The sequence below is a fragment of the Pyrenophora tritici-repentis genome, chromosome 2, assembly GCF_003171515.1.
Source record: "Pyrenophora tritici-repentis strain M4 chromosome 2, whole genome shotgun sequence".
In the NCBI taxonomy this organism is placed as follows: domain Eukaryota; kingdom Fungi; phylum Ascomycota; class Dothideomycetes; order Pleosporales; family Pleosporaceae; genus Pyrenophora; species Pyrenophora tritici-repentis.
In genome coordinates this window covers 2,379,629-2,403,971 of record NC_089391.1, presented here as the reverse complement: position 1 = coordinate 2,403,971, position 24,343 = coordinate 2,379,629, and the positions used below count along the sequence as shown (strand labels likewise).

The following is a 24,343-nucleotide window of genomic DNA, read 5'->3' as shown; positions in this document are numbered from 1 at the left end:
GAGCATGGTACAAAAATAACAGGCGGTTAGCTATCAAACCAGACATGTCCAGCTTGCAGTGAGGCAACCAGGTAGAGAAGATTCAATGCGCATCCGCACGGTGATTTGCACGGCCGAGCATCCTGAAGATTTCCATCATGAGACGTTTCCAGGTCGTTCCAGGTCGTAGACAGGTAATGCAGCTCCAGGCAGTGTTATGGATGGGGTATTGCTCTGATATCTGTTCGATCTGTACCAAAGCCGATGACGCCTCACTCCTTATTGTGCCCTCGAGTACCATGTTACTCTCTCATGGGCGACCCTATACTTACGCTCTTGAACGAAGAAAAAGATGATTGCAGCTACAAGTCGACCCTTCACCAAGTGGTAGAGAAGTCGCCAAGACTCTACATGGCCCAAGCTTCAGCTACACGACTGCCCGCGACGCTGAGAGCTGCCTTCCGCCCATCCACATTCAGCAATTCCACTGAACCACCTTCTGCTTTTCTCTAACGCTGCTGCCGAGTTGAGAGTCTGACGCCATCTAAATCTCGGACCCCAATATTCAGTGCAGCCCTCCAAAACCACCTGCCGAGACACCTACACCCCCAACTACCACATCAACTTCGTCATCATGTAAGAGATATCGTCAAGACAAGCCTCCAGTTACTAACTCCTACGCAGGGAGGTTCTTCTAGGCATAACGGGCAAGGACTTTACCTTGATCGCCTCATCTAAAGCCGCCATGCGAGGCGCCACCATCCTAAAGGCTTCAGACGACAAAACCCGCGTTCTCAACACCCACACCTTGATGACGTTCTCTGGTGAAGCTGGTGACACTGGTACGATATATAGAAGCACCTTAAGTGTGAAATACCAGAGGTAGCTGACTGTGGTGCAGTTCAATTCGCCGAGTACATCCAAGCAAACGTACAGCTGTACTCCATGCGTAACAACATGGAGCTGTCGCCTGCTGCCACAGCCAACTTCGTCCGAGGCGAGCTTGCACAAGCGCTGAGATCACGGAAACCTTACACCGTCAACCTGCTGCTCGGAGGATACGACACTATTGCAGACAAACCTACATTGTACTGGATCGACTACTTGGCGAGTCAGGCATCGCTCCCGTATGCGGCACATGGTTATGCACAGTATGTCATTCTCGATCTCTAAAGTTCCCAAGCCGCCGTGTTCATGCTAATACGATTTAGGTACTACTGCCTCTCACTGCTCGACAAGCACCACCACCCCGACATCGACTACGAACAGGGCATCAAGATTCTCCGAATGTGCACAGAGGAGCTCAAGCGCCGCCTACCCATCGACTTCAAGGGCGTGCTAGTGAAGGTCATAACGAAGGATGGGATCAAGGACGTTGATTACGAGGACGATGTTAAGGTTGCGATCCCGTAGAAGGCGCATGGTTTGAGGGAAGCTGATGTACTATACGGCATAGAATTAACAGCCGGTATGAGACAGGCATGATGATTATGACGCCGAGGCATCAAAGATGATGCCATCGAACGATCAGAGATATCCGAAATAATGACAATCATACATGATGAGATCTGTCATGAACACCCGGGTGACATGAAATACTCGACATACCAGTGTATAGGCGTCACTGAATGCGCCAGACACTGCTTATCCACACTGTCAAGCAACTCACACAACGATCAAAATCGCCAAGATACCCTACATGATAGGCCTGGCCGTGCCCGGAGCCTTCTGCGAGTGCAGATACGCGTACTTGATGAGAACACGGCTTGTACGAGCCTATAGTCAAGGAATATGGCCAGACCATGGTGCAAGATTGCAACAAAGGCGACAGTTCAAACAAAGCAGCGCGTTTACGCAAATTTTCCACGCACACAAAAGTATGTTCTCCCAATAAATCGACACCGACATTCCATCGCCATCACTGAAGATGACCCAACGAAAAGCCAGCTTCCTACAGGAGTAAGTTCTTTCTCCGATCCCACGCCACCGTAGTGACTGGCAACTAAAAGACAGAGATGTTCTGATAGTCGTGGCTGGGATCGTGCAATTTTTGATCAAGGAACAGAAGAGGAGGACGAGGTTGCGCAGGCTTTTATTCTGCCACGCGTGCCAAGCCGGCAAATTGTCGGCACTAGCACGGACGTCGGGCACGGTTGGGAGGGGCATGAAGAGAACGGCGACGGCTGGAGCATCATCAGACCACAATACATCTTCGCACTTCACGTTGTGTGTCCTGCTTTTGATGTAGTCTTACAAGCAGCGACATTGTCACACCGCACATAGCTTACATTCACCTTTGCAAAGAACGTCGGAAACGAAGCAGCGCAATGCCAACTCCAGCTCAACAACACTACAGGCATGCGATGTGATGGTAAAGTGTGTGAACTAAGTTGTATTTTATTTCTTGGGGTAGCTGACGAATATGAGGCGTATCGCCTCTGGATAACGAAAGTACCGTTGCTCGAAGAGCCCCCCCACCACCTGACATGTGCTTGCCTAGTCGGACTTATTCGCAGCTATGTCACTATCTAGTTCTTGTAACCGTTCTCATATCCGTTCACCATGACCTCCTGTAGGCCCTTGGGGAATCCGTTGGCATGGCCGTTGGCGGTATCGTTGACGGCACCGTTACTCATGCCGTTCATCACCTTCTTCGAGTCGCGCATGGCGTCCTCTACGGGCTTGTCGTTCATAGTGTAGCCAGTGTCAGAGGCATCGACAAAGGCGTCGAGACCAGCACCATCGCGAGGGTACTCCTTCATCAGCTCCTTGTGTCGTCGCAGAGCCTTGTTCATCTCCTCTGCAGTGACGTCGTTCAAGAAGACACAGGTACCGATGGGGTTCGGTACGGCAGCGCGGAGCAAACCGTCACGAGTCTTCAGGATGGCCTTGGTGGCCTTGTCAAGCATGTCCTCGTCGAACAGCTCATGGTCCATAGACAGACCAGCCCTGGAGAACAGGTTCAACAACCTCCTATGTTCCTCATCGCTGAGCAGACCGCGCTGGTTGGCCAATGTGGCTGAGTATGCCATGTCGATCGAGATGGCATGACCGTGACGAAGAGGAACCTTAGGGGAAAGCTAGGAAGACGTTAGAAGAGTTTCATACACCAATAGCAACAATCTTACCTCATGGAGAGGACTCCAGGTGTGGCCGTAGGCAATGACACGGTCGAGACCAATCTCGTGTAGGTTGGGTGTCTCGAGCTTCAACATCTCGTGGATACCAGCACGGTTGATCTCATCCGCAGCCTGGAGGACTTCCTTGTCGTCACCCTCGCGACCGAAGCGCGAAGTGATCAGCTTCTCGCAGTACTTGTCAAGCAAGTCGAATGTTGGCTTGTGAGCGCAAGTTGAGATCTTGATCAACTCTGCGAAGCCATTTCGTACCTGACCCTCTGGGAGAGTCTTCAGGAACGAGAAATCCAAGAATGTGTGCATGGGGGCGTGGTATGCTCCCAGACGGTTCTTGTAGTTGCCGTAGTTGACGGCTACCTTGATGCTGACACTAGCATCGATCAGGCCAATGACCGTAGTAGGGATACGGATGAAGTTGGTGTTCCTTCGGTAGGCAGCGCAAGCAAATCTTCAATACGAATTAGCTCTATTCTTACAACGCAGTCAGGCCAGAGTGCCTTAGAGTTATATTTTACCCAGCAACATCAGTCACCAAACCACCTCCCTTAGTAGCGTTAGCATTTAGCAACCGACCAATTCGATCAAGCAACATACGACGACAAGTACAGGCTCCTTTCGGATGATACCAAATTCGGTCATGGAATCGACGATGCTGAGCAGGGTCTCCATTGACTTGGCCTTCTCACCAATCATGGTCTTGTGGATGGTCAAGGGAAGATTGTAGTGGTCAAAGTACTTTTGCATCTCATCGCCGTAGACGTTGTAGATGTTCAAGTCCATGACGGCCAGGCAACGACCCCAGCGCTCGTAACACTGAGCGAGGTTGTTGTTGGCGGGGTTGAAGACGCCATCAAGGAAGGTGAAGTCATATTCAATCTTCTCGTAGCCCTCGACGTGGAAGCCGTTCTTGGTCTCGACAACTGAAGCTTTGAGATCTGACATGTTGAAAGAGTTCGGAAAATGTGGTAATGAGATACGTTGAGTTCTGCAGGCTCAGGGTACGGACATGGCTATGCTATATAAACGGTACCAGGCCGATGTCATCGTCAACTACTAACATAGTCTACGGTCCACGCCGACTTTCAATTGGCTCACAGACGCCGGATGGCTCCAGAGAACGTCAAGCATACGCGTTATTCTCGTTCATGATGCGGCCAATCGCGGATTCCTTGTTGTTTGGACTTGGTACCACATCCTTTCGAGCCAGACTAGACTCGTACTGGGCAGCCATGATGAAATGACTCTAGGATCAGAGTCTTTCACGCGGGAAAACCCGGTTCCGCTACGTGGGGTATGCACTTTGTCCATGCAAATATGGGCTTTGCAGGCTTAGACAAAGGTGAATCATCGTCGTAGTCAGTATTCCGGCCAGGGACAAATCGGTGTAGCACAAGCCCAACCCCTTTAGTGTCGAAAATGGAGCCTCTCTTTGTGTGGAGAGATCACTCCAACTGCGGGGCAATCGTCCAAATCACACCATCCCCACTATACAATCTCCCACGGTTCCATGGGAGAAATCCTGCGGGAGCTGTTGAGGCAGGATTGCATTGGTGGGTACTATTGCCAGCGAGTAGTAACTCTTGTCATACGCATGCAGGGCTGATGGTGTAACATCGATATCTCTACAACGGCATGGCACTCTCAATGCCCTTGCCCCAGGACCAGGTGAGGGAAAAATGTGGCCTTCTTGCAAAATCCTTCGATCCTAGCTCCCGCCTCGGATAGATAAAGTTTAGAGCACCCTGGATCATTGGAGTTGATTGCCAGACAAGGGTAAGCGCACGCTGTCATAGCACGGCTCTGGTGTTTCCGCAACCGGTTAGCCGGCGCGGCCAGCTCTAGATCGTTGACGACAGGCACACTCAACTCAACGTCAAGACTGCATGTACGAGGAGATGCGCCAATGAAGCGCCCCACAACAAACATCGCGTATCCACATGGTACCGCGTAAAGGTCGCCGCAACCAGCGCCAAGGTCTTTTTCGTGACGCATAGACGGGAGTGTGGCATGCAAACGGCAGGATCCAACATCCCAACCATATTGGCATCCCACTCTATAACGAGCTTTTGCAGAAAAACAGAGTTCAAATCAAGTGCATTGCTAATTCGCAAACATAAGGGTTGATGACTAGACACATGCTGCTCGGAAACATGTGCATTGCTAGATCTGCCGACAGAACCAAGCGCCCTGTGTATACACGTATGCGTTCCTGCATGCATTTCGTCACTATCTTCAGAGCCCCGCACTAATCTCGACGCGTTGAGGGGCATTCTTTGATGGCTTGGACGCGTCGAGCTCATGACCGCCCGCACAACTCCGTATTACCATTGAACAACAACGACAATGGGTAGCTTCGATCAAAGCAAAGCATATGCCGCACAGGAGCAGGAGGGTACCTTCTTTGACGATGGACGCGAAATTGAGCTCCTGCACTTCATCTACTCACACCCCAACATTGAGAAGATCAGGAGCTCACCTGAAAACGTTCTAGCAGCCATTGATGAGTATGGAAGAACGAAGAAGTATCTCATGAACGTGGGAGAGGACAAGGGCCGCATTGTCACAGACTTGATTGCAGAAGTCAAGCCAAAGACTATGGTATGCAACTTTCTAGCGACGGTTGGCAGTGTCTAACAACAACCAGGTAGAACTGGGTGGCTACGTCGGCTACTCATGCATCCTCTTCGCAAATGCCGTACGCAAAGCAGGTGGCGAGCGATACTTCAGTTTCGAGCGCGACCCTGCGTTCGCTGCAGTTATTATGTCCTTGGTCGACCTTGCAGGTCTTACCGACCTTGTCAAAGTCGTAGTGGGATCAAGCGACGAAGGCATCGCGCGGCTTGTTAGCTCAGGTCAGTTAAAACATGTGGATCTCATGTTCCTGGATCATTACAAGCCTGCCTACACCACCGACCTGAAGCTCTGCGAGGAGCTCGGTCTTATCACAAAGGGCTCAGCACTAGCAGCCGACAATGTCATCAAGCCTGGAAACCCGCCCTATCTCAAATATGTAAGGTCCAGTGTTGAGGAGAAGGTCAAGGAGGCTGGAGAGGGCGGGCTGACCAACCTCAATGGCATCGCGGAAAAGAATGTCACGATGTACGAGAAGAAGTATGGGAAGGCCAAGTTCAGCGAGAGTAAGGGAAATCCAAATCTCAAATACGAGAGCACGCTGGTAAACAGTTATGAGCCCACTGGCGAACCTGTAAGTGGCTACCCACAATACTTCATGAACACGGACTGACTACCGCAGGACGGTATCGAAATCACACGATGCGTTGGCTGAGAAAGTCTCAATATCCTCAAAACATGTGCGACGCATTTCGACTATGCATTGATTTCAGTGCTGGTGGATTCATTGATTGATAATGGCATCGGACCCCAAGTAGCAGGCTCAAGACCATGTATGCTTCGATAGCCACCTAAAACATCAAAATACACGATAAAGATTTTTATTCTATCCGACAGGTCAACTTATCGCCAAGGTATGATTGTGAGGCTGCAAAAACGGCTGCCGTTGGAAAAGTGTTTTTTCCAACATCAATGAGACGTAGACCCACAACGACTCGTACGACAAAAAGATTCCTCAAACCTAGATTGCCGATCGCGGCCAGATAGGCTATTCAAGATCAAGTTCCACTGTATCTGATCGTCAGCAAGGCTCTGAAGCCCCTAGTGTTCCGAATGTCGTACATGATTGAAGTAACGATGACGTGTAGACTAGTGACGCCAGCGTGCATTACAAGACGGGCAATCTGTGGGAGGCAGCCGCTCGCACACCGATCACCCTCGCCTATGCACAGTGAATTGCGTGACTCCGAGCCGTCCCAGCCGCTAAATTACTTACTTGGAGCTTGCATTCTTCGGCCCTTCTAACTTACCTCGTAACGCCGTGGTGGTGTGGTGGGAACCGTCTGAGCGGTGCTGCGACAACAAGCGCCTAGGTCACAAGCTCCCCTTCCAACATCAACAGCAACGGCAGTGAGATGGCAGAGGGCAAGCAGGATGCCGTCGTGCCGTTTTACTACAGTCATGTGTGGAAAAATGTGCTTCTACTCGCTCTAAGCGCTCTCTGCGCGCCCATTTCAGCAGCCCTCGTGTTGGTTGCATACGGCGTGTCGAGGTTTGACGGCAAACGCGATGCGACTTTTTCAGAAGAAGACAAGAGACATGTTGCTGCAGCACAGCGACAGAAGACTGTGCTCGTTACTGGAGTGTCCATGACCAAGGGCTTGACAATTGCGCGCAATTTAGCCCAGCATACTCCTCATCGCATCATCGGTGCCGACATTTCCGCTCTGTCACCCGGTCGCTTTTCCAGCGCTATTTCGAAATATTACTGTCTGGAAACACCGAGTGGCGATGACGCAGAACCTTATATCGACTCGATCCTTACCATTATCCGGCGTGAGAAGGTCGACCTATGGATCAGCTGCTCTAGCGTCGTGGCAGCCGTAGAAGATGGCCAAGTCGTTCGTCTAGCAGAGCAGCAGGCAAAAGAGCAAGGCCGCCACTTTGAAGCCATTCAATTCCGCGAAGATGTTGTGGAAAAATTCCACGAGAAGGACAGGTTCATTGAGTACATTGAGTCGCTTGACCTCCCTATTCCGGAATCTCATCGCTGCACGAGTCCATATGAGGCGCTCGATGTACTCATGGGGGAGCTGCATAGAACCCCCACGAAATCTGGCAGGACAGCGCCTAGGAGGCATTTTATCATGAAACCAATTGGTGTGGACGACAAGGCGAGAAACAATATGATGACGTTGCTCCCTTTCAGGACACCAGATGCGACCGCCGAGTACATCAGGTCGCTCAACATCAGCAAAGAGAACCCATTTCAGCTACAGCAGTTTATCAAGGGCAAAGAATACTGTACGCATGCTCTTGTAATCCGCGGTAAAGTCAAAGCGTTTACCAGCTGCCCCAGCCTGGAACTGCTGATGCACTACGAGCCACTGCCTGCATCTTCCCCGTTGAGCCAGAAGATGCTCGAGTTCACAGAACGTGTCTGCCAAGATGGCGGAAAGACCTTCACCGGACACCTGAGTTTCGATTTCCTAGTCGAAGACGACGACAAGGGCGGTAACGCAAAGTTCTACCCCATTGAGTCCAACCCGCGAGCACACACTGCTGTCGTTCTGTTCGAGCAAACACCCGAAATGGCAGAAGCATACATGTCCATCTTCAACAGCCCGAATCCCCTGTCATCGAAATCAAAATCTGAGCCTGTCTACCCACGAAGACCGACACACAGCTACTACTGGATCGGACATGACCTCGTCTCTTTCGTAATTCTTCCTCTTCTCGATCTCTTGTCCGGCGCCACGACTCTCCAACGCGCATTCAAGCAGCTGGAGACTTTCTGGCATCATGTAGCGTACTGGAAAGATGGAACGTATACTTTTGATGATCCCATCCCGTTATTTATCCTGTATCATGTGTACTGGCCCGCGAAGTTCCTAGGTGCGCTTGTTAAGGGGAAGAGCTGGAGTCGTATTAATGTGAGCACTACAAAGATGTTCGAGGGGTGATGTATATGAGGTTCTGGCGGAGGTTTCCTAAACTAAAAATTGTTGTGAAGTATCACTCGTGAGGTATTGAAGTTGTTCAGAAGAGAGGTTTCCTGTTATCAACGTCGACATGAAGTATCACCCAGGAGGTATCCAAGTTGTTTCTGGAGGAGTTATGTAGCATTATCACGGCCTGGTAGCTAGCGGGGTCTTATGTAACTGAACGTATACTATTCGAGATTTATCTATGTATCCTGACACGCTATCTTTCATCCCACCCCTACTCAGCCGCCAGCACCACGTCTCCGCCAACTGCCGCTTCCTTCTCCTCCTCGGCCGCATACGCGGCCTTGAGGCCCTCCCAGTCACGGTCCCGCCGCAGCTGAGCGCGCTTGAGCTCTTCACCGCCCTCCCGGCCGATGAGGTCACGGATCATATCCGTGACGGCGCCCAGCTGCCCTACAGGCACCACCTTGGTCGAGAGTTGTGTGCCCAGCCCCTTTTCCTCGTCCTCCTTCTCTGCCCTCGTCTTCTCGCCTATCCGCATTTCGCGGAAGAGCTCACAGATGAGCGTGAAGTTGCTTGGTTCCTTCTCCTCGTCTACATGTGTGGCGTGTAGACTGCGGAGACGGTCACCAAGCAGCACCTTCTCTCGAATCGCCATGACAAGGGTGAAGGCGCGGCGGTAGAAGGAGAGGTAATCGAAGTTGTTGTGGACTTCGTTTGCGGCGAGTTCGGTGCGCATGGTGGTGAGGAGGTCAGCGTGGGTCTCGTCTTGGGACCAAAAGTCGGGTTTGTTGACCTTGGGCTTGGATTTCTTTCCCTTTCTCTTCTTGGGCTTTGGGGGAGATATCTTTGTGGTGAAGGATTTAAAGGCTTTGCGGAGATCTTCGAGACGGGTAAGTACTTCCTTGCTGTCTGCTACAGGAGTACTCTCTTCACGTTTGGTGTGTAGATAGTTGAAGACAGCATGGCGCCGGATCCATCGGTTCTCGTCTGTGGAATTTGTGGTGTAGAATTCGCGGATCTTCATCTCTAGTGGTAGATCTGGTATGAAGCCGTGATTCTTCTGCGCGCTTGAAGACATGTTCGGCATATGCTGGCTTTTGGTATTGCCATGGCGGTAATCGGAGGCAAAGGCACGACTTGAGACAGCGGTAGAGGATAAAAGAAACCGGCTGAAGAAGTCGTCGGGGCTTGTAGGACGATCGCCTTGGAAGATACGCTTCTCTCCCTGTGTCTTGATAAGGAACTCGAGGTCAGGCCATTCTAAGTCTAGGCCACCAATCTGGCGCGCGGCATTGTATAGGTGGGCAAGTGCATTGACGAACCACTGGGTCTTCACGATGGCCGCACCTTGGTAGGAGACATTGAAATGCCACATTGACATACCCGCGAGCGTAGCATGGAGTGTAACAAAAACACCTGCGGTCATTATTTGCTCTCCGTCCGGCCCTGTTTTCGACTTGATCAGTTCCTGCACCCATTCGAGTAGATGGGTGGCCGTTGCCAAGTATGTGTTACTGAACTTGACTTCCTCACTGGTGAAGTAGTCTGGCTTGTTATCATTCGCCCACATGCGGTCCTCAAACTCTATGTGGAGGCGGATGCAGTTGGAGACTTCCAGACCGTGTTCCCTCAAGTCGAACAACAGCTTACGGCTATCTGGATTTGTGATATCTATGACGTCGAGGATGATTTGTAGTCCAAGAGGGAGGTAGCTGCGGGAGGGAGACGGGTGCATTAGTATCTCCTCAGTAAAGTGATCCCATTTCGGCAGCTTAAGCTCACTCTTCCTGATCAAGTCATAGAAATGTATCCAGTTCGAAGCCCAATGCTTGTGGGGTTTGCCTTCTGCATCTAAAGGCCCTGGTGGCGCGTCCTTGCGGTGGTACCTTAAGAAGAGATATGTACCTTCATACGCGAAGAGATAGCGTACGTGGTGTACTTCAACTATGCCGTCTGCAGCTTGGGCGGGATGGTCATGAGGAGTGTTTAACTTCTTCTGCAGTGTATGCAAGAGGATGGGTAGCTCTCCTGGTCGCAATTCCAGCTCCTCGGTAATAGCGTTTACGTCCTGGTGGAGGTGACTCTGTACAAGGTCCGTCACCAGTCCTGCGGTGACTGCAGTGATCTCGCCGTTATGGTATGCATCCCAAGTATCTCGAACGACGAGGCGGAGGCGATTATAGTTGTAGAGAAAGCAAATGAGTGTATGCTCTGTCTGCAGTAGCGTTTCGGCTTCAGTCATAGGTTGTTCGTCGGGGTTCTTCTTCTTCGGCGGTACCGGAACCGGACGTGGCTGACTATCGTCCTCGACCTCGACATCCTCATCTTCTTCCTCGCGCATCTTCTTGAGTCGCTCGTTCTGTTCCTCGGCAACAGTATCTGGACCTCCGAAACGAAGAAGGTAGGTGACTGGACTCTTTTCTTTGGGCTCTTCGCTTCTGAACATCTTGGGGACAACAAGGCGACTCAGGGATGTCATGAATCCCTCGAGGTTCAAGTTAAAGTATGCATGCCCATCGTCTTCGGAGTTCTGGAAGCGATGGTACTCGGCCACTTCTTTGCGCGAGCGAATGGCGTCACTGAGGTCAAGCAAGCCAGACGTGTCATTGAGGGGAGTATTGGTAGACGCGATCGCCTCGACGAGCTGCTTCTGCTGTCCAATCGCCAGCCTGTAGCCCTTCTTGCCCTTGTTCTTCTGCGCTTTTGTGTTGATTATCTCTGCGACCTCGACCTCGCGCTGAATCGCCGTCTTTATGAGCCACTGTTCAAACTGATCAGTGTACGCCTTGTAGCGTCTGACTGTCTCAGGGAGCTCGTTCCTGCGGTAGGGATCCATTTACATGACAGCAGCGCGTGTGTGTTGGTGCCGATGGGTATTGATTGGTGTCAATTGGAAAGGTAAACAAAGAGCAGTGTAGTGCGTTTGATGCAGAGAATGCACAAACGACAGAGTAGGGGATTATATAGATTGCAGGGTCGCAAGTGCAAGCGTAGAGGTGCAACTGTCGCAGTGAATTCTCCTAAGCTTAGGTGAGGCGATTGGTAGTGGCGAATGTGCTAAGAGGTGAGAGAAGCGTAATTGCGCAATGGATAACCAAGGACGATAGGCAGACAATAGCTAAGATTTCACAACCCACCGCAACGCCCAAAGATCAAAGAGCTGTTGTTGATCTGTTTGTCTGTCCCCTGACATACGCAGCATGGCGTGTTGCCTAACAGAGGCCTGTACTGTGGCTCGTAGCTATAGGAACTGCAAGTAAGAGGCGCCACAGAAACCGCATCGCGAATTCGCGAAGAACGCATAGTTCACCTTTACCAGTGGCCCTCGAGAAGCCACTGTAACGGAGCAAATACTTGTTGCAATCTCTGGAATGATTGGAGGAACAGGCAAAGACATAGCGCTGCAATTGTTGATACAGTAGAGTTAAAAGATGCAAAGTGCAACTTACTTCCCTTCTTATAGCAACGCACGCCATCCTTTACCGACAGGCCTTTCAAGACCCAGATGATCACATAGCTGACCCATGTGATCCACACCCCAGAACCCCTTACTCGCTCCCTCCACATTCGTAGCTGCAGCTGACTGTCAACACGCGCACTCTCACTTCACGCAATCACTCGACGCAAACGGGAAAGCACACTTACCAACAAACCAAGGCAACCCAAAAGCCCCATCTTCAAACGCCTTACCCGTGTTCGCACTCAACGTCTTCTTCGCCGCCTCCTCCTTCATCCGCTCAATCACCGCCTTCGCCTCTTCGTCGCTACCCAACACCGTCTTAAGGATGGACAGCATATTCTCCGGCTGATTCGGATCATTCCATTGGACCCAGAAGTTATCCCAGAAAAGCGCAACGGCGCTCTCCAACTTCTGTGGATGGGACAGGGATAATGCGACCAGGGCACGTTGGACAGGCAGTGTGTTTGTAGGAAAGCCCGGCGGCGCATCCTGTAACATGGGCACGTTGAAGTGCTTTGACAAGCGCTGACGCTCATTTTCGATCCACTTGTCCTTGTCTGCGCTGCTGTTAGAATATGGACTCGGAAAATACACACCAGACAGCAGGCTTCTTCTTTTTCTCCTGACTTGCCCACTGGTCCTGACCGCATATACCCAAGAAACATGACAGGGAAAAATACCACATACTCTTCACCTTCAACGGCGGCGTATTGCCACACATTTTCATCAATCCGCCCAGTAAGATAGGCACATATGTGATCTCACATTGCTTGAACACAGGGGAGTTCTAACTCCTTGTTAGCACTGCATCACCTATCCCCTCTTACGCCTACATCCTCCCTCCCCCACCGGAAATATACCTTCAAGATGTAAAAAGCAATATATCCAAACGGCGATACGATATCCACATAAAACGTAATCTTTGGCTGCGCCATAGTTATCTGTTGCTTTCCGCTCTCTTATCTGAATCCCAATCGTAGTTCCTGTCCTGATACCCCAACTATACAAAAAAGATACACAAGCCTTGACTGCCTTCTTGAGATGAGTAAATCAAGGATTAACGCAGTGTCTGTCGTCGTTGAAAGACAAAAGCAAGGGTAAGCCGGATGCATCTATGATTACATAGCCGACCACCGATCGGGGACGGGGGAGGGGAGGCGCAAATAGCCGAGGCACGCGTTGAGGCGCTAGGAAAGCCTTGCCTGCCGTGTCGATCTGTGGATAGGCAGGTACTTGGGAATTATTTGCCGTTGGCAAGGTTTAATTCAGTGTCTATCAGACACGAACTTTTTATTTCCAGGAACATGTGGTTTGACAGTGTGAGAATGTGCTGGCTTGATACGCACATGAAAGCAAGTAGTATTAGTATCTATACTTCATCATACAGTTAGCAAGCCAACAGCAATTCGAAATCATTAAAAACTTTCGGGTCAACCATATTCTTGACTATATCACAACCACCAGCTGGTGCGCAAACTTGTATGAAATCTGTACTTGTGTTATACTTGCTATGCTCATGCGGAATCAAGGTTGTAAGACAACTTGGTATTCAATCTTTGGCTCAGTATGCAAGTGGATATGCACAATCGAAAAGACAGTGAGGGCGAGAGAAAAAATACCACAAAGAACGCCTTTAGGCCGTAATATGCATGCAACATCCTCCTACCAACCACCAGAAAAAGAAACTATCCAACCCCCAAACCTACTCCAACTAGAGAAAAGAACTACAACAACAAGAAGCCACAACAGCCACCCAATCCACCAATCTCACCAAACAACCCCCCCTCCAATCAAAATCCCCATCAATATTCCTCCACATGCCCTCCCCCAATCGCTCTCTGCCAGCCCATCATAACAGCCAGCAGCCTACAACTCGTACTACTAACCGTACAAATCACCGTATCGGCCTTTCCCAGCACCGCCAAATCCAGCAAGTACGCCCTTCCTACCAGCTCCCTCAGCTTCATAGCCTGCTCAGGGACAGGGCTATCAGCATTATTCACCTTACCAGTATCCTGTGCGTTACCGCCGGACTGGCCCAGCGAAAAGAAGACGTCGCGGTAGAAACCGCCTTCCCAGCCGGTGATCTCGTCGATCCAGTGGTTCTTCTTTGGTTCCTTTTGCGCGGCTTCGAGCGCGGTTTTTGTGGCGAGGACGATACGGTCTTGAGCGCGGATTGAGTTTGGTCCTAGTTCGGGGGGAGTCGTAGACGTTGGGGTCATCGGAAGCGAGGATCATTTTTGAGGTGGTGTGACGGGCGGCGAGGGCGCGGGGGTGTTATCGGGGGAGGAGAAGAGGCTGCGCTTGATTTTGTGCTTGGACTTGAGACCGCCTTCGACAATTTCGATGTAGAGATTACGCGCGGTGTCAATGTAGCGGGTTAATGGGATGTAGTCTTTTTGGTATTGGAATTCCATGGGGTGTTTGTCGCCGTGGCGCACGTGCATGCCGATGCTGAGGCCGCCCTCACTCTTTACGGCACTGTAGAGTTCTTTGGATCGCTCCTCGACGTATGTTGCGTCTTCTGGGCGGATCTTGAAGAGTGCTTCGTAGCCGGTTCGGGCGAGACCGAAAATCTTGACTTGCCGCTGTACTTGCATCTTTGTTGGGTCCTCCCACTCCTCAGTGAATGAGTGGCCAAATGTAGACCCAGTTGTGGCGGCACTGGCAACAATGTGACGTGCGGTATGGGGGCAAGGAACCATGTGCGAAGGAGGAGGAGGGAGGCATTTCGCGGCAGGTGGAGGTTGGAAGAAGGACGAAAATCTACCATAGGGCCTAATGATGGTCAGTGTCAAGAGTGTGGTACTAGGGTTGGAATCAAAACGTACCAGCGAGTATCGTCGATGAAGAAGGCACGGTTCTCAGCTTTCGCCAAACCATACGCCAACCACATGTACATCAGCGTGTTGCCGAAGCCCGCGTCTTTCGTCTCCATAACGTAGGTCAAGGACTTGTCACAGACCTTGAGCCCCTCGGTAGAGATTCCATCTTTGATATCTTCATCCTCCACAAATCCCTTTGGTCGGCCACTCGCTTTCGAGGGTGGCAGCAGACCCTGTTCCTCCGCCTCTTGTATGTCAATGTAATATTGATCTTGCTGATTATAATTCAACATTCTCTTCACAAAACTCTGCTTCTGTGCATCCTGCCTGACCTGGTTGGACACCTCCATAGCCTGGTGGCAGACCTCGCGATACTGCGCCGGTTTCAATGGGAAACTAAGCTCCGCAGGTATTGATACTGTCCACCTCATCTTTCCCTTGGCATCCTGAAGTGCCAGAGCAACAGGCTCGTGCGGTAACGTGCTACCACCAACCATCTCCCAGTCCTCAGCGGCTTCCTCCTCAACATTGCCCACCGCAGCTTGCGAGGCCCCGTATATTTGCCCAAGCACAATCCAAACGATAAAGGAAACAACACAGAATCCTATGAGTAGCCGCTTCCACAGCTTTGAATAGGTCGTGTTGATACCCTTCTTTCCATGTTTCGGCAACAAGCTCGGAAGGCTCGGACTGGGCGGAGGCGATCTCGCGAGGAGTCCACGACGTGAAGGAGCCGAAGGAGAGAGAAACGCGCTCGACTTGGCAGAATGAGGCGGAGGGCTGAGTTGCGAGTATTGCGTGGTCGCCTGTATAGACAGGTTCGGATTTCGTCTAACGTGCATCTTGGAGAACTTCTTCGCAGCTTGGTTCAGCATGTCGAACGCCCCAAGACTAAACTATGGACCGAGCCGGCGTTGGCACTTGCAGGTAGGGTCTATTGACGTATATCGGCCAAGGTCGGGCGGCTTGCTGCAGTGCGAACGGTGCTACGGCGATGACGAAGCTTCTTGGTCCAAGTCGGTATGTGCAGGCAAGTAAACGTCACCTCTGTCCCTGCAGGGCAACCGTAACAAAAACAAGTAAATAGATGTAGCAAAGGAGCGGACGAAGGCACCGCCGTTCAAGATAAGCAAAAACAACTTTGAAAATAGAGCAAAGTAAAAAGAATGGACTCAATCCTTATTCCCCAACATGCAAATGAGACGAAGAGATAAAGAGAGAGAGGGGGGGAAAGAGAGAATAGGGAGTCTTTCAAGAAAGCCTGCGGCAAAAAGGTATCAAGAAGAGACGCGCCGCCCCTCTCGTCCTGGCGCAGCGCAAGTTTCACAACCGAGAAACAAAACGAAAGCCCTCAGTACGGCAATCCCACTAAGAGATTAATATCCCGTTTGAGAGAAAGAGAGCCCTACGCCGCAAGACCCGAGTTCCCTCTGGCCACTTTCACAAGCGAATCCCCCTCAAGACGCTGCAAGAACCGAGATAGGATCGGAGGTAAAATTGCGGGAGATCGCACTTGCTTCATCAAGCAAGGTTGGAACAGAAATACTCCAGGGCGCAAGAGGGGGGACCCCTCAGTTTGCCCTAAGCGTGCGGCAGGGCCATGGCGTCGTTGTTTCAGAATCGCATTTTCGTGTAGCGACATTGATGCGTTGGTGCGTCCGGCTCCGGCGCTAGTAGATCAGTCACCACATGATGGGTGACGACGAGCATCTTCAGCACCCAATGGCAGCCGAAAGATGTACTGACATCATCTAATACGAGTTTGGGATTGATAGAAAGTGGTCGTATCTGACGCACATCAGTATTTAAATAAAAGACTGTGCTATTCAAAGGCCTTCGTATGCACAATGACCCTCCGCGGTAATGCATTTTATACAAGCGGGCGTTCCGGTGATCGACCCGAGGTACGTAACCCCGACGCGCAAGGTATGTCTAAGCCGGATAGAGTAGCTACCAACAGTGTTCTATATCCATCCCATAGTGTAAGCCGGAAGAAATGCCTAAGCGGGTATCACAAGCAATTTGCAGCAACTTATAATCGTACTTTTGATAGAATACCATTAAAGGGCATTTCATTCAGGCGGTAAGACGGCACACCCGGGGATATATAGAAGCTACTAGATATAGCAGCTGCTATGCGCATGCCATAACCAAGGGAGTATCGCAGAAGTTATGTAAAAAAAGGGGGTATCAGATCGAAAGTCCCTCGGCACAGGAAAGAAGAGAGAAAATCAAGAAAGAAAGAAAAAAAGGTGGTAATGTACAAGCCGTCCGGGGCCGCAATCGCAAAATAGAAACAAGAAACTGCAGGAGGAAGCCGCGCGCCAGACCCTGCCCATGGACACATTTCCCATATGCAGTCGCGCTTTTCCGAGTGCCATTCCTGTGCCATTATTACTCCGTTCCCTAAACGCCTGTCGCTGTGCTGTTCCTCGGTGACCGAGGGTAGGCGGAGAATGGAAAATGTTGTAAAAGTACTGCGCCGTGTCACGCCGCCCGTGCTGACGTCTTATCTCATCTTCGTTACGATACTTCGTGTCGTTTTTCGCTGGCGTGAAATACAAGTCATAGCTCTGTCTCGCTCTGGCTGTGCAGACGAGTCGCTCAACTCTCCGTAACAGGTTTCAAGCTGCTTCGCCTGGTGGTCTTCTCAACACGACCGGTGATCATCTCATCGAGCATGCGCGTCATCTCCTCGATGTTCTTGCTGGAATGATTGGCTGGGAGGGGGAACGGGGCTGTAATACTAGTAGCAGGCGACGTTGATCCTCCTTTGGTGGGAATCATGCTAACTCCGCTACCATCGCTGGCACTGCGTCGGTAACCGGACGTGCGCCGGCTGCCCGGTGATTCACTTCCCACCTCATGCGCGTTGTCGTTCTTCTTGCGGGCGGACGTAAGGGCCGAAATCATTCGCTCCTTGTCTTCAAGCTGACCGCGAAGGTTCATGATCTCGTTATCCCTTTCAGCAAGGGCTGCAATCATGGTTCCTTCCTCGGTGCTGCCCACGAGTTTGTGCGACAGTGACATGGAGATGCGAGAGTGGCTTGCTCGGCGAGCGTGCAACAACCGCTTCTCAAGGGTCGCGATGTAACGGTTCTTATCCGCTAGATCAGCCTGCAGTGCTTGTATCTGCACTGCCTGGCTCGCAATGCCATCTCCGTTCTCACCAAAGGAGTCGTCCTCTTCAGAGCCGTCCATGTGTAGGTGTGGCGTTGCTTGGTTTCGACCGGGTACTTCGAGCGTGGCATGGCTTGCGGATGATCGGATGGAGCTCGTTCTCTCGATACCGGGGTGGGTGGTGCTCATGACGGAGCCACGCTGGAAGCTCATGGATGAAAATGACCGGCCATTGTTCACTCCCAGAGACTTGGAGCTCAGAATCAGCCTGTTGAGATGCTCGATTCGCTCCTTCAGCGCAGTTCTTGCCAGTTGCATCTCAAGCATCTGCTCTTCGTGCCGCTGCTTGTCCTCTAGTTCGCGCGCCTTCTCTTCTTCCTTGATGATTTTCAGCTCATCGTGTACCTCTTCCTTTGGCTCTTTAGTCTCCTTGCTCTTGCCTTCCGCGAGCTGTTTCTTCAGATCCTCGATCTCTAATCGGTAGCGGTCCAGCAAGGCTCGACTTCCTGCGTCTCCGGCGGCGCCCATGGAGTCGTCGGCCTTTTTGGCATGACTGACAATGTTGTTCTTAGCACGAGATGCGAACTTGAGGGTGTTGAGTGTCTCGCCCGTATGGCTGACTGCTGCGGCAACGCTTCCACTGGCTCCAACCTGGATCGTACATAGGATACTGACCAGCGAATTACCAGAAAGAGCAGGCTGGAGAAGTCGAGTGAGCTTGCTGTCTCTGTACGGCAAGTGCTTATCTCCCTTTCCCTTGTCCTTCTCTGCCTTGTCGGAGGCCAATCGTCCAATGACTGTACCCAAGGTGAGAAGACTCTTGTTGATGTGGGAACCCTCAGTACGCCTCTCCTTGCTGTCAGCAGCCTTTTCTGATCCAGCCAAATCAATCAGACTCAGCGTCGACACACGGACACCACCGGGAATGATAGCCGCTCGCTTCTCACTCGGAGTGGCTGCGGGGCCGGGAGCGCGTTCTCGGCTTTCGACGACAATCTGCACCACGGCATGACTTCGCGAACTGCGCGCGTTGAATTGAGTTCCTGCAACTTTACGGGAGTTGTCGCCACGGGCGATGACCCTCAGAAGTTGTGTGGGACTCTGCACGATTTCTTCCTTTAGTGGCGACGCATAAACGCCACGTTTGCTGTCCTCGCGCAGTTTGATCTCCTCGGTAGGTCCAGCCTGGCCATTCATACCAATGACGGGTCCAGCCAGCAGATCAATGATCTTCTCATTATAGATTTCAATATAGCTCACCCGAAGAAGAAACTCTCGCTGAGGCGTCTCTCGGATATAGGAGAAGATATCGGTAATAGCCAATGGTATAACACCAGGGTTTGTAGCAGTGCCCTGCATGGAAAATGTCTTGCCGGTTCCAGTCATGCCGTAAGCGAAAACGGTACCGTGGTAGCCCTCCATGACACGTCGGACGAGTCGCTTAGCTGCAGCATCGTATACGCGGGCGTTGTTGTCTTGGGGGTCGAATACGTTGTCTAAGTCACGGGATATTAGCTCCAATTTGGTCACCGTTTGTGGCGTTGTGTAAAAATACCATAAATGTAGTCTCCGCCCTCCTTGCCCTTGTAGGAGATGAGTGCGCGCTTGTTGTTGACTTCCCAATCTGCGTCGTGCTTGCCGTCTTTGGCGCCCGCGTCTGGCCGGACTCGTACACTGACAATGACGTTGCCCTTGCCGTCCTTGAGGGGCTTGCCGTCAGAACCACCATCTTCGCCATCTTCGAACGTGGTCGCGCTTGTCGTATAGGATCCTTGGGGAGAAGAATTGCGGCTCTGGGGTGGGGAAGGCAGGCTGAGATGGCCATTTTCGACCGTCACTGAGTCGGCACTGCCGTTGAGTAAACTCGGCGGTGAGAGAGGCGACCGTGGAAGTAAACCGCGTGCTCCACCAACATTGGACGTCCGTGGCTTGTTCAGACTGCTGTTGCGGGAGGGAACTGCGCCCTTTGAGACTGATGAAACGCGGCGATCGACCATTTCTCCACCTGGAGTCGAACTGGTCGAGAGGGGGCTGGTGGGATTTGCCCTTCCGCCGTGTCTAGGGGGCTGCGGAAACGAGCCGATGCTAACAGTCTTGCGCAGCGATTTTCCTGCAGGGAGTGACTTGCCGCGAGAATCGTCGGCGGGAAGTGAAGCAACAGAGGGCGAAGTGAGGTGCTTTGAAGTTGAACTTTGGCGGTTAGAGACGGCGGAGGAAGAGACGGCGCGGCTGGTGTTGGCAGCGCCTGGTAGTAGAGAAGCTCGCGTCGTCGTCGGACCGACATTAGAAGTCCTTGATTTCGCGACTGGCAGCGATGGCAAGGGTCCCGTAGGTGGAGCTATCGAGGGTCGCGATGGGCGCGGAAGCGAATTTGCTGACATTTTGGATGGGCTCTGGGCGCGTTCGTACGAGTGCTACCACGGCTTGGGGAGTTGCTGGCGATGCACGGATGGCCCGATCGCCTTTTCTTTTTCCAAGTCCTCTACGCCACTACACACATGTTCCGTGGCCGACTACTGGTCCTGACCAGAACTCAAATCGAGCATGCGGGGAGCAAGCTGCCGCAGCCGTTCTACTCGACGTCTTGTGGCTGCGTCAGTCTCGGACAGCACCTGGGCAGACAGGGACCTGGGCGCGGGAGAAGACGCCAGTGTAGCAGCAAGCGGGAAGGTGCAGTGGGTACTGCCGTTTGACGTCTGCGCGTAGGCTGCTTGTGCTTGCTGTGCTGTGCTTGCACGCAGTGCAAATGCAATGCAAACGGGGACGGGGGCGGGGTGGCTGAAGTTTTGGGAACGTGGACGCGGCGGTCACGGTGAAGATACGCGGAAACGCAGGGTCTTAGTTCACCGAGAGAAGAGTCAAGATGGCGTGGTGGGGAAAAAGGAGCGCTGATGGCTAATGGCTACTGTTTGCCTATTAGCCCCAAGCGTGCCAGGTGCTGCTCCCCTGTGCCTGCCTGTGCCTGCCTTGTCCGTTGACAAGGAGCCAAGCAGAGTGCCTGGTGTCTGCAGGGGCCCGAGGAAGGAGCGACCGAGTAAAATCCAGGGTCAGGCCAAGAGCCACCGACCAAAACTCCGTCCGAGCCAGGAACGACTGACGGTGAGCACGCAAACGAGTGGGAGCCGTGGACACGGCCGCGAGCACGAGCACGAGTAATCACTGCGCTGATGAGGGGGGGACGGGCCTGGTGATAAACAAAATAAAAGGGGGGGTGTCTATATATCGCGTGCAATGTCTTTTGTCCAACTGCCATCTGCCACGCCGACGGTGCGTGAACTGCATCCCCATGTTGCCCAGGTGCTGGGTGCCTTCTCTACCCACTAGAAAAAGTTGGGCCTATCTGCCGTACCAGATGAGCTACGCTTACTACAAAATGGGGCCACCCTACGACCAGACAAGTAAGGTCTACATCCGGCCAGTCAGCCCGCATACAAACGACGTTAGCCGCTACAGCCTCAGTCCAAGCGTACATATCCGCACCCACAGAAGACCCTTGCCCTGGCCGGTGGCCGGTTCGCGTAGCATTCCGGCTATACAGACAAATCTCGTGAATCCTATCTTCGCTTCGCCGTTGTTCTGTTGATCCTGTCCTGCAGAGGCAACCATGCCGACATTCCATATCAGCCTACCAGTATATCTGCTCCACATTCCTTTGCATCTCGGTCATCTACCGAATCATTCGCAATCTCCGCCTCGCAAAGCCAATCTCGACCCCAATTCCTGGTAGCATCCACCACTTCCAATCACTGACGCTCACTGTGCTTCGCGTGTTGGCGTGGGCGGCAACGGCGCCACTTGAACGCGGTGCGGCCTATCCTCCCGCAAGACTGCACTACAACGTTTACTTGCCGAGTACGAAGACACTACAGTGCTCAAAGACGTTTGGGGTGGCACTTGCCGATTTGCCATGGTCCACAAACGCAGGTACAGCCCCAATCACACGCGGGGAACCTGATATACTCTGTCGGAACATTACCAGCGCCGGTAATCGAATCTACTTAGCCGTAAAACTTCAAAAAGTGCCACCACAAGGCCACTGCATCGGGTACGGCCGACCACCATGTGCCACTAGAGTAGAGCGACCAAGCCCGTCCAAGTGGCATTGTCCCACATAGTAGGATATCACTGGTTGCATAACTCTACCGAGAGCTACCAAGTCCATCACAGACTACCCCACCCAAATAGACTCTGTCCAAACTTTGTTATAGCCAGATATTGCAGTCCCCACAGCCCGAGATCAATAGTTACTTCCAACGCCCCACAGAGCGCTACCCGGGAGAGTTGTACGCCAACCTCTTGCCAGCTAAAGCTGCCGGGAAATCCTACTGTACTAACGGCGCGGTGTGGCCCTGTGTACCGTCCTTCGCCGGCCAGATAGTGCAAGGCAATCATTCGCATAGTGACCATCCTGACGGGGAGCATGGCTAGGCCGACAATTTGGGCTCTCATTATTGCGCCGATCATTTGAGCAGGCTCGCACGAGAGTCGAGTAACGCGATGATAAGGGTTGCCGGACAGATGGTCTTGATTCAGTGGCTCAACAGCCCCATGACCTCGTTGGGAGCCGATAGCTTCTGCAACATCAGTGTGAGTGGACAGTATTCTAGACGGAAGACGAACTTCCATCTCCACAATACCTTCTCTAGAAGTAATGCGGATTCGGGGATCGTTCTCGTCTTGATCTAGTCCTGTTGTCGAACCTGGCGGTGTTGTAGAACGCATTAAATCTTCGATTGCGTCAATGGGGATTGTGATTACATCCGTGTCAGGTGGCTCAGTTGCTGGCGGCGTTTCCATCTGAACAACGGGAAGATTGAGTGGCACAGCGTTAGTAACCCGAGTGCCACCAACGTCTATCGCCTGGGCATCGTTCGGGCCGCTCCGTTCTGTACACTGCGAGGTACGTGGCGAAGCCCAACCAAGTAGCTCAAGAACTTTGTGGATAGAGTTTCGAACCAGAGCTGGTGACTCGCGCCGCATGCCGAGAGCAGTCAAGGCTCGGCTCCTACCATTTACGTCCCGGCTGGATATGTCGGGATTGTCAGGACGAAGTATGGATGACTCGACAGCTTCATATACGCAGGCATAGACCCAGCGTTCTAACGAAAGTCCAACGCATAATATAACAACGGGTGAGGTCAAGGCGGCCTTGATACAATCCATAGCCGAATCAGAGGCATTGTAATACAAGGAAAAAGGCCGCAGCGGAGATGAGCTGGAAAAGGGATTGAGAGAGCTCCATCGCGGAAGTAGTGCTCGAGCTGGTACCAGGCCGATGCGTTGTAGAGTTGCATGATAGAAGAATGGGTAGCATAGTCCTTCAAGACCCAAATAGAGACTAAACAAAGTAAGCATCAAGTCATGGTCTAAAATGTGAGACTAACGCATATTTCAGAACTTTCCTTATCTGCCGGAAGAAAGACTTTGTTCTTGAACCTGCCCGAGTTGCATAGAGCAGCCGTTCTATAGGCTGATACAAGACTGTGCTGTATATGATTGTTTGGATGTTCATGGTGGCAAGCATGCGAGAAGCAAAGCCTGCATAGATAACGGATGTTCCAGATTGCGCGTACTCGAAAGCAACAATCTGACCAAACGAGAGGGCATGGTGATAGCGAAACGTCTGTAGAAATTAGCACTGACGTTTATAGATTTCGGCAAGGTATGCACCAGGATCCTGTCTCCGATAGTTCCTATCCACCAAGTACACAGGTTCTCTGTGAGTGTGGTGACCAATGCGACTCCATTTCCTACTGTGTCCTCGGCTTCAAGCAGCTCGAAGCGCTCTTCACTGGAACCCGGAAGTCCATGGCTAGAAGAACGTCTTCGTTCCACTACACCTACTGATGCAAGTACATCATTCTGGGCACTTCTCAACTTCCTGCCATATTGCTGAGAGCGAGGATTGATTGGATTGCCGCGTTCATCATAGAGCTGGATGTAGTTGTGCGCCGAGGCTTCGTGATATCGCGCTGGAATCTCAGATTGGGACGACTCGAGTTGGATGTATTCTGAAGAAACTGAAGCCGACTGTGTGGGCTCGAAAGCTGATCGCCCCTAGCTCAATTGTTAGATATTCAGACATGTCGTCAGAAGTGACCATAGAGGGGTCCTACGAATGCGATCTTATCGAGGTAGGCTTGACGACCCATAATAAAAACGAATTGAAAAATAAACTCAACGGTACCAATTTCGAGTGATGTTTACAGCAACCCCGCACTGAACATGTAATATTGAAAGCATGTTGTTTGGTACGATTTGCGCCGGGACAGAGGCGGCAGTTGTGGTTCGGAAGACGCG

At 51.9% G+C, this 24,343-nt stretch overlaps 10 protein-coding genes across 10 annotated transcripts; 3 read left to right on the top strand and 7 right to left on the bottom strand.

Annotated features, from left to right (window-relative positions):
- Positions 1 to 137: 137 nt before the first annotated feature.
- Positions 138 to 1,392, top strand: PtrM4_063720 (PRE1, 20S proteasome; the record flags this gene model as incomplete). The annotated part of the gene is made up of 5 exons (XM_001933086.2): positions 138 to 173; positions 554 to 615; positions 664 to 821; positions 881 to 1,130; positions 1,191 to 1,392. The coding sequence occupies 5 exons, from the start codon at positions 138 to 140 to the stop codon at positions 1,390 to 1,392; spliced, it is 708 nt and encodes a 235-aa protein (XP_001933121.2).
- Positions 1,393 to 2,507: 1,115 nt separating this feature from the next.
- PtrM4_063710 (AroB, 3-dehydroquinate synthetase) lies at positions 2,508 to 4,058 on the bottom strand (the record flags this gene model as incomplete). Its single annotated transcript, XM_001933085.2, has 4 exons — positions 2,508 to 3,059; positions 3,108 to 3,564; positions 3,632 to 3,660; positions 3,711 to 4,058. 4 exons carry the CDS (start codon positions 4,056 to 4,058, stop codon positions 2,508 to 2,510), a joined length of 1,386 nt encoding a protein of 461 aa, XP_001933120.1.
- A 178-nt stretch (positions 4,059 to 4,236) lies between these two features.
- On the bottom strand, positions 4,237 to 4,347 carry PtrM4_063700 (uncharacterized protein; the record flags this gene model as incomplete). The annotated part of the gene is made up of 1 exon (XM_066105636.1): positions 4,237 to 4,347. One exon carries the CDS (start codon positions 4,345 to 4,347, stop codon positions 4,237 to 4,239), a length of 111 nt encoding a protein of 36 aa, XP_065964263.1.
- Positions 4,348 to 5,459: 1,112 nt separating this feature from the next.
- Positions 5,460 to 6,402, top strand: PtrM4_063690 (O-methyltransferase; the record flags this gene model as incomplete). The annotated part of the gene is made up of 3 exons (XM_001933084.1): positions 5,460 to 5,714; positions 5,761 to 6,321; positions 6,370 to 6,402. The coding sequence occupies 3 exons, from the start codon at positions 5,460 to 5,462 to the stop codon at positions 6,400 to 6,402; spliced, it is 849 nt and encodes a 282-aa protein (XP_001933119.1).
- Positions 6,403 to 7,102: 700 nt separating this feature from the next.
- Positions 7,103 to 8,650, top strand: PtrM4_063680 (ATP-grasp-4 domain containing protein; the record flags this gene model as incomplete). Its single annotated transcript, XM_001933083.2, has 1 exon — positions 7,103 to 8,650. The coding sequence occupies one exon, from the start codon at positions 7,103 to 7,105 to the stop codon at positions 8,648 to 8,650; it is 1,548 nt and encodes a 515-aa protein (XP_001933118.1).
- Positions 8,651 to 8,909: 259 nt separating this feature from the next.
- On the bottom strand, positions 8,910 to 11,840 carry PtrM4_063670 (NahD, 2-hydroxychromene-2-carboxylate isomerase; the record flags this gene model as incomplete). The annotated part of the gene is made up of 2 exons (XM_001933082.2): positions 8,910 to 11,457; positions 11,776 to 11,840. 2 exons carry the CDS (start codon positions 11,838 to 11,840, stop codon positions 8,910 to 8,912), a joined length of 2,613 nt encoding a protein of 870 aa, XP_001933117.1.
- Positions 11,841 to 12,095: 255 nt separating this feature from the next.
- PtrM4_063660 (uncharacterized protein) lies at positions 12,096 to 13,033 on the bottom strand (the record flags this gene model as incomplete). The annotated part of the gene is made up of 4 exons (XM_001933081.2): positions 12,096 to 12,211; positions 12,284 to 12,655; positions 12,786 to 12,885; positions 12,959 to 13,033. 4 exons carry the CDS (start codon positions 13,031 to 13,033, stop codon positions 12,096 to 12,098), a joined length of 663 nt encoding a protein of 220 aa, XP_001933116.1.
- Positions 13,034 to 13,979: 946 nt separating this feature from the next.
- Positions 13,980 to 15,798, bottom strand: PtrM4_063650 (uncharacterized protein; the record flags this gene model as incomplete). Its single annotated transcript, XM_066105635.1, has 4 exons — positions 13,980 to 14,068; positions 14,107 to 14,286; positions 14,428 to 14,876; positions 14,930 to 15,798. 4 exons carry the CDS (start codon positions 15,796 to 15,798, stop codon positions 13,980 to 13,982), a joined length of 1,587 nt encoding a protein of 528 aa, XP_065964262.1.
- A 1,729-nt stretch (positions 15,799 to 17,527) lies between these two features.
- PtrM4_063640 (KIP1, Kinesin protein) lies at positions 17,528 to 20,424 on the bottom strand (the record flags this gene model as incomplete). The annotated part of the gene is made up of 2 exons (XM_001933079.2): positions 17,528 to 19,539; positions 19,599 to 20,424. The coding sequence occupies 2 exons, from the start codon at positions 20,422 to 20,424 to the stop codon at positions 17,528 to 17,530; spliced, it is 2,838 nt and encodes a 945-aa protein (XP_001933114.2).
- A 1,780-nt stretch (positions 20,425 to 22,204) lies between these two features.
- PtrM4_063630 (uncharacterized protein) lies at positions 22,205 to 24,195 on the bottom strand (the record flags this gene model as incomplete). The annotated part of the gene is made up of 4 exons (XM_066105634.1): positions 22,205 to 23,381; positions 23,428 to 23,666; positions 23,714 to 24,100; positions 24,160 to 24,195. 4 exons carry the CDS (start codon positions 24,193 to 24,195, stop codon positions 22,205 to 22,207), a joined length of 1,839 nt encoding a protein of 612 aa, XP_065964261.1.
- Positions 24,196 to 24,343: the final 148 nt, after the last annotated feature.